Source organism: Nansenia antarctica (assembly GCF_963989245.1).
Source record: "Nansenia antarctica genome assembly, chromosome: 5".
Lineage (NCBI taxonomy): Eukaryota > Metazoa > Chordata > Actinopteri > Argentiniformes > Microstomatidae > Nansenia > Nansenia antarctica.
Window position 1 is genome coordinate 41,001,492 of NC_137690.1, and position 8,490 is coordinate 41,009,981.

At 48.8% G+C, this 8,490-nt stretch overlaps 1 protein-coding gene across 1 annotated transcript; it reads right to left on the reverse strand.

The window, feature by feature from the left end:
* Window positions 1-1,186: 1,186 nt before the first annotated feature.
* LOC308157352 (WD repeat-containing protein 20) lies at window positions 1,187-5,580 on the reverse strand (the record flags this gene model as incomplete). The annotated part of the gene is made up of 4 exons (XM_080530899.1): window positions 5,209-5,580; window positions 3,760-3,942; window positions 1,826-3,343; window positions 1,187-1,234 (listed from the first exon to the last, which is right to left on the reverse strand). Exons 1-4 carry the CDS (start codon window positions 5,563-5,565, stop codon window positions 1,187-1,189), a joined length of 2,106 nt encoding a protein of 701 aa, XP_080387025.1. The 5' UTR covers window positions 5,566-5,580.
* Between the last annotated feature and the right edge of the window lie 2,910 nt (window positions 5,581-8,490).

The following is an 8,490-nucleotide window of genomic DNA, read 5'->3' on the forward strand; positions in this document are numbered from 1 at the left end:
TAAAACCAGCCCAGCCTGTTCTGTGTTGATGTTACCTACTTTAGATCATTTCATCTATCAAACAGCTGATGTTTTGAATAGGACACAGATGTGACAGCGGCTGGTGAAAGGTGGACCAAGTCGGCAAGGTCATTTTCATATTTTTCTTTTTTTTTACAGATTATGAATGTGAAGATTGTAAAGCTTTTTTTTTTTTTACTGAAAATTGTTGAAGATATGCTTATTTGAACGTTGATACATCTCAAATCAACGCGCAGCCCTGAACCAAAACAAACAAAGCTAGCTAGCTAGCCAACAACAAAGAAAATTTCTCTAGCTAGATAGCTCTACATGTTTAGCACATCACAACATGCTGATAGAAAATAAACATGCTAAAAACACCAAACTACACATAACTAGATGATCACACACACCCTACAAATAAACAAGATGTGTATCACCATCACTCACCCGAGTACAAAGCTGTACGCTTAGTTTGCTGACAAATTAATTATTAATTTAAGCATTTAATGATCCTAAAACTGTTTTTTGTTACATTGACAGGGCTCTTCAACATTGCAACTTTTGTAATATAAAAAAATATATAAATCTCAACTTGTGCGACTTCACGGTTGCCGACTTTGTCCACCTTTCACCGGCCGTTGTCATGGACAGCTTGAGTTTGTCAAGTTGACCCATAGAAGTTCAAACTAGGAGGTTCTTTCACTTTGCAAGTCACTCCTAGGTTAAAACCTGACCAAAATATAAATCATTAATATTAACTCTTAACTTACGACGCACACATCTTTTTTGATAAGGAGTGTGGTAAGTGTGTGGTAAGTGTTTTTAACCACTAGTTTCAGGTTCTCTCGGTGTGGCAGCACGTTTACGCTCACACCTTTCTGGGAGCACTGGCTGATTCGTAGTGTGTATGGTGAGACAAATTGTTAAAGATGAAACTAGGAAGTGACCTTTGTTTTGACGTATTGATTGAATGCACTGATAGTCAGACTAGCTGATAGCCGGAAAACAACTGACGCCTGACAGACCCCACCAACAGAAGCTTTAAACTATTCACTCTAGTGACTGATAGTGAGTTCAAACAGCAAAATGTCTCAGAAAGGAGTTTGCATTGCATCCTTGCATGAATGTTTAGGTTTGTGGGGGGGGGGGGGAGGAGGAGGAGAGTGCAAAGTTCCACGTCCAGCTATACCACTGTGCCGCTGGGAGAGTTCCCGTTCTGTGCTGCCAAGTTCTGGAGAGGGGAGGGTGGGACCAGAGGGGAGGGTGGGACCAGAGGGGAGGGTGGGACCAGAGAGGAGGATGGGCCCAGAGGGGAGGGTGGGACCAGAGGGGAGGGTGGGACCAGAGGGGAGGGTGGGACCAGAGGGGAGGGTGGGACCAGACAGGGGAGGGTGGGACCAGAGGGGAGGGTGGGACCAGACAGGGGAGGGTGGGACCAGAGGGGAGGGTGGGACCAGAGGGGAGGGTGGGACCAGACAGGGGAGGGTGGGACCAGAGAGGAGGGTGGGACCAGAGGGGAGGGTGGGACCAGAGGGGAGGGTGGGACCAGAGAGGAGGGTGGTGGGACCAGAGGGAAGGGTGGGACCAGAGGGGAGGGTGGGACCAGAGAAGGGAGGGTGGGACCAGAGAGAGAAGAGGGAGCAGCAGTTAGTGTGTGCGTAACTCTGAGTGTCGACTAACTGTGACATTCAAAACAGAATCTTAGAAAACAAATCGACCGAAAGACCAGAGTTTTCGAATCGTACTGTTTTAACCAAAACTACGTTCAAATCGACGATCGAGTTTCTCCGGATCGACCTGACCTGACTCGGACCCGACTCACCGCTTTGCCCGGCCGCGCCCAGGTGCAGATGAGGCCCTCCTGGCACGCCGTGATGATGCAGTCGTCCATGAACACCAGCACCGTCAGCCTCTCGTGGGCGATCTTCTTGCACACCAGCGGCTCCAGCAGGGGCACCTCGTGCATGCGCGGGCAGAGGGTGGTCCCCAGCACCTTGGCCGCGTCCAGGCGACTGCTCCGCGGCTGCTGCACGTTGATCTTGTCGTTGCTCTTGCTGATGTTGCCCAGGCTGTGGTAGCGCTTGTGCTCCTTCTCGCTCGCCACTCCTCCTCCTCCTCCTCCCGACTTGTCCGACTTGCGCTCTTGCAGCGACAGCGTGGCGAAGCGGCCGATGCTGAACGGCGTGCCGCAGCCTCCTCCTCCCCCGCTGCCGGTTCCTCCGCCGCCGCCCTCCGTGGCGCTCTGGCCCTTGGAGGAGGCGGTGGCCACGGCCGGATGGGGGAGGGAGTTGGAGCGGGACAGGGAGCGGGGGAGCGGGAGGGGCAGGGTAGGGCAGGGCTGGTGGGGGTTGGTGCCGGTCGTAGGGTGATGGTGGCCCTCGACTCCACCTCCTCCTCCTCCTCCTCCTCCGTTCCCCCCGACGACACCACCCCCCGTGTTGTTGATGCCGCCGCCGCTGACGGAGGGGGGGATGGCGGTGGCGGTGGCGTTGGGTGGCGGGCCGAAGGTGTTGGTGAGGGCGCGCGAGAGCGGCAGCCGCGGGTACAGCACGTCGTCCGTCAGGTCCCACAGGCAGAACTGGGTGTCCTGGCCCACGGAGCCGAAGCGGTAGGTGACGGCTGGTGAGGAGCCTCCTCCTCCTCCGCCCTTGGAGCTGTGGCGGGAGAGGCGCGAGAGGGTGCTGCTGGTGCGCACGCGGCCGAAGTGCAGCGTCGTCCCCCCTCCCCCGCCCCCAACCCCGCCCGTCTGCTGCTGCTGGGGGTGGAGCTCCTCTTCGCTACCGCTCAACTCCATGCTCGGCTCCTCGTCGCCCAGGCTGGTGGTGAACGGGTCGAACGCCACCACGTTCACCCAGGACTTGTGGCCGTGTCCGCGGGCCACCACGCGGCTCTCCTGGAAGGACCACACCGTCACCAGGTCGTCCTCCCCCCCCGTGGCTAAGTACTTCCCGTCGGGGCTCCACGAGACGCAGAGCAAGCCCCCGAAGTAGCTCTTCATCACCCCCTGGAGCTCCATGGAGTCGAAATGGAAGACGCGCAGGCAGCCGTCCTGGCCCACGCACGCAACGTGCGTGCCGTCGGGCGAGAAGGCGAACTCGTTGAGGCCGCCGCCGTCGCCCACCGCCCAGCGCAGCAGCGGGTTGCGGGGCGTCTTGGTCTTGCAGGCGTAGACGGCGAAGCCCTCGCCCTGGCGGAGGAGGGAGTACTGAGGCGCCGCCGTGCCGCACGGGTGCTCCACGTTGTAGAGGTAGAGGTGGCCGCTAGCGTGGGAGGCTAGGAAGAGGTTCTGGGACTTGGGGAGCCATTTCAGACACGTCACCTTGGACTTGTCAATCAACCTCTGTTGGGTCAGTTAAGGAGGAGGAGAAGTGTGGAAAAGAGGAAGAGGTCGATATTAAGCAATAAACCCCTTTTAAATTCATCGTCTCTCTAATGATGCATCAACCCCCCCCCCCCACAAGTTTCCAAGCTAAACTTGCTAAACTGACTTTTCCAGGAAATACTGCCCCCCCCCCTCCCAACCCGTCCTCCTTCGCAAACTTATTTCAGATGTACCAATCTTCCCAAATATGATTGGATAGAAAATATAACAGATATCTCTTACACGCACACACACACACACGCACACACACACACACACACAAACACACACGCACGCACATGCATGCACACACATAAACACACATGCACACGCACACGCGCACACACACACACGCACACGCACACGCACACGCACACGCACACACACGTGCACACCTCCTCGTTGAAGAGCTTGCTGGTCTCTTTCTTGATGGGGTCCAGGTATTGGACCTGCCCAGCAGAGAAGCCCACAATGAGGGCCACGCTGTCTGCCGTGGCAGAGTACTGGTTGAAGTCATGGCAGGTCGGCTGGGTGCCCTTATAGATGCGTTTGTCTATGGGTTTACTGAGGTCCACAGCCTAGTAAGAACCAAAGGGAACACACAGAGAGAGAGAGAGAGAGAGAGAGAGAGAGAGAGAGAGAGAGAGAGAGAGAGAGAGAGAGAGAGAGAGAGAGAGAGAGAGAGAGAGAGAGAGAGAGAGAGAGAGATTAGGCAAGATATTTCCCCAAAATATTTTGCATGGTCATAGAGAGGAGAAGTCAAGGAAAAAAAAGAGACCTTAAAAAGTGCGATTTGATTTGCGATTCAAACAACAACAAAGCTGCAATAACCATCCTGCTACAACTACTCAGAGCCAAGGCTGGAAAATGTTTGTCCGCTCTCAAATTCATAGACGGAACAACAGACCCGGCCTGACCATCCACGGGATGGACATGACAGTGACCATGTGTTGAAGCTACTGTCAGCTAGCGCTTGTTTACAATTCCATTGTTTAGCCTAATAACATGACAGTTGAAGTCAACTCATGAGGCACTATGTTATGACTATAACATACTATGACAAGTTATTCTTCAAGAATCAATTATGTGTATATGCACTAATCCAAGATTGCCCCCTTTAAAATGGGTTTTAGCGGTGTTGTTGAAGTCAAGTCAACAAGGCTTATTTTTTGATAAATCTTACGAGACATATAAAAAAATATGCCAGGATTTTCCTTTAGCGACATTGATGGAATACCCCCCAGATGTTCTATGTCAAGGTAGGCCTAAGTGAATACCAAAGAAGGAGTTGTTGTAAACAGCAGTGAGAGACCAATCTGCAACTGTTATTTATGAACAGCTTTGAGACATTTCATTGGCACTATTAGAAACGATATGGCAAATATACTAGGCCTATGTTATGGTGAATACAAGGTTCAGATTAGCCCCATCTGTTATATATTTACATTTGGATATTGTGTAATGTGTCATCCTAGTCACCGACGGATCTAAAGCAGATGTTGGCTGTCAAAATGATGCACAACTGTAACACCCATGCAGATGCAGCTGAAGCCATTGCTCTCTCGGGCTCGCCTCGAGCTTCTGTGCGCTTTTATCAGCAACATGATGAGTACAGAATTACACGGTGTTAACTAAATAATCATACATATACATGCACGACATGATATTCGTGTCCATAATTGTACTGATACAGTATAAATGTGTTCGGTGATATTGCGTCGATCGCTAAATATAATGGAAGGGCGGCACACTTCATAAGAAACGGCTCCAATATAACTCGCTATCTCGTTAGCTTAATCAATCTCAGTCAGTCCTACTGTCAACCCACACTCTGTCCGACTAACCTTCTTAATATTTGTGTACGTGTAGAAATACAGTTCTCTGCCGATATTAAAACACACTCGTTCCGATTCTTCGCTTGGATCCTCCGGCTGGAGCTTCACCATAGAGACCCTGACAGGGGGGAGGAAGCCCGCCGGAGAGGAGTTGGCTGCGGCATTGGAGGAGGAGGCTGCCCCGGGCCCCTGCACCAGACCCAGACCAACCCCGGGGCCCACCGCGGTACCTGAGGACGGACCCCGCTGTAGTCCGCCTCGTTGTTGAGAATCTGAGAGGGTCAGCAGCTTGTAGAAACCCTCTCTAGTCCTGAACTGGGATTTAATCTCATTGATATCCTTCAGAGCGCCTCCATCACCGGCCATTTTTAGTACAAACAAGCCGCACAGGAAACTGCTGATTTTGACCTGGAAATAATACGCCTACCTACAATGAAAATTAGAGCGACGATATCGCCAGTCGGGAACCTGCATTGGTGTTCATAGGCATTTCTGATAGTTCTCAGGAATTCGTAGGTCTTTGTCAAGCCTGGAAGCTGTCTAAATATGATTTACTATATTTACAATATTTTCCTATAAATCAGATCCCTGATATATAGCAGTTCAGCACTCATCATTGTTGATCAAAAATGTGGTTCTGCTTCAGAATTCTAAAATCTATATTCTAATGATTGCTCTACATATTTTACACACCCTTACCTTTAAGAAAGTAATGAACATGGCCCAGCTAATTGAGCGTTTCATGACGGTTCATGGCCTCTTGCTTGTTGGTCTTCATTCAGAAAGTCTAGTCCACACCTCTTTCAGAATTAGTTTGTGGCAAGATGCCACAGACTGAGGGGTAAAATGACATGAAGGATATCAAACAAATACCTGATGATATCACGAGCAGGTCAGAAGAATCTGCACGCATTTGACTTCAACATGCATTTAATCTGTGTCTAATGCCTGGATATAACCCCTCATATCTCAGCACACACCACTGCCCAAGCAGCTCAGGACTTCCCCACTGGATTTCTTCTCTGGCTGGCTGTGGCACAGCTGTTGCTGATGATCCGGCACTGGAGCCAGGTGTTCTCATGTAGCTTGAGGACCTTTGCGCTGGGTAAGGGGAGATTGTGCTTAAGCGTAATAGCATTAGCATTATAGTCAGGGGTGCACATAACTTTTTGGGGCCAGTGCTCAGAGGAGCACCTAGGGATGCTGCTTGGTGCTCCCAGAGCTCGCGAGTCACGACCCGTCCCACAGGATGGATAAAAAAGGGATACATGGATAACTTATATTAGCAAAACGACATTTATTCATAAATAAAGATGAACGAACAAATGATTGTGTGCAAAACAAAAGAAACAAATGCAAAATCAAATGACTGCTCTTTAAGCATGAAAGTCTGTCAGACTCCTTTAAACACAATGAAATCAACTGACATCTCTTTAAGCACTAACTAAATGTCTGTTCTTTAAACACAATGAAATCAACTGACATCTCTTTAAGCACTGCTCTGTTCTGTAAACACTGAAATCAACTTTTCAACAAAAAGTTACAGCCTAAGCATTTATTTATGCTACAAGCTTAATCATCATCATCACTGCTCTCTTGACTGCTGTAAGTTATCACTGTCCTCAATTTCAACCATGGTAGAGGATGTTGTAGGCTATCACTTTAAATAGCTCATTATTTTGATTGTGCAACAAAGTCTTTTTTTTTTCTTCTAATAGAATTCCCAACCATATTCCCTGGGTCAGGGGTCTAGGTGCGATAATGAAGCTGTAAAACAAACGTCTGAACGTTTGAAAGCTTCAGAGAAAAGAAACGTGAAGTTCCTTGGTGTTGTTTTTCCTTTTAGCGACGAGTCGTTCGGGACTGAATTGTCACGTGTCGGCGTGATAACCGTGCGATACGCGATACGCGGAATGAAAGTACAAGTTACGATACTTTCCGAATGTTTTCGTGAGGGGAGTCGCCGTGGTCGTTGTGATGGTGTTACGGGGCTTGCAGTGATGCAGCAGTCAGCAGTCAGCAGGTGGATTTTGAGGAAGTAAATTCCTCTCCCAGCGCTCCCAGCTGTTGGTGCGCAAGAGCGCGTTCATGCCGCTGATCTTCCGCGCAGCATGCATTTTGGCGACGCATGCGCACTGGCGCACCAGTTATGTGCACCCCTGATTATAGTCAACTAATATGTCACACCCTAACCCTAACATCTACACCTGAACGACAGTATTAAAGTTACTTCAGTAAAATTAATATGAGGTAATTCCAAAGCACTTTACAATGGCACATTCACCCATTCACACACCAATGGAGGCAAGCTACCATGCAAGGCGCTGGCCTGCTCATTGGGAGCAATTTGGGGTTCAGTGTCTTGCCCGAGGACACCTCAACGTGACTAGCTGGGGTTCTGGAGGATCTGCCGACCTTGAAATCGTTAGACGCCGGTGTAAGTACCGGAATTTCCGACCCGCGAGGTTTTTCCGACCCTACCAGATCCGGTCATAGGTTCAGCCCTTTCCGGCCATAGGTAGCGCTATGATTCGCTATGATTCGCGATGACAACGATGACAACGAAGACCCGTTAGTAGATCTGAAACGTATGGAAGGCCATGCTCACAAAAACCGGCACGTCTCCACACGTCTCCTCTAGGCGTCAATTCCACACGTCGATTTTTTACGTGTCTACGTAGACACGTCGATTTCAACGGGCTGTTCCATTCTACTGATGTCTGGGTGTTTCCATTCTACTGATGTCTGGGTGTTTGGCAAACAGCTTTTAGGTGCATTACCAGTTAACTTTATAATAGTTACCTTTAGAACGATGATGCTGTTTAAACAACAAAAGAAGAAGAAGCAACGAGGACTGGTAACATTAAAAGCAGACATAGATTTCGAAATCTATGTATGTTTGTAATGTTACCAGTCCTACCACTAGGCGTCACTATGCCATATATAATGTATATTCTCATGTATATACACATATCATTTTGCTTTCACTTTAGATTAAAGGAGAGATAGATAATACATAGAGAATTGTATGAGAAAAACAATGGTCCAAACAAATAAAGATTTGAAAAATTATGATAACCATCTTATTGTCTTAGTTTAATGTCATTTCAATACTGCTTCAATACTAACGTTGAAATTACAGTCTTAAAACAATAAGTACATCGAAAACATATACACAGAGCATGTATGTTTACACATGTAAGACAAAGAAAAGAAAATTTGATTTTTCTATTGTCCCCTATTTCCTGGGGCTCATATAGATTTGACTAATTAGTAGATTAGATTAGATCA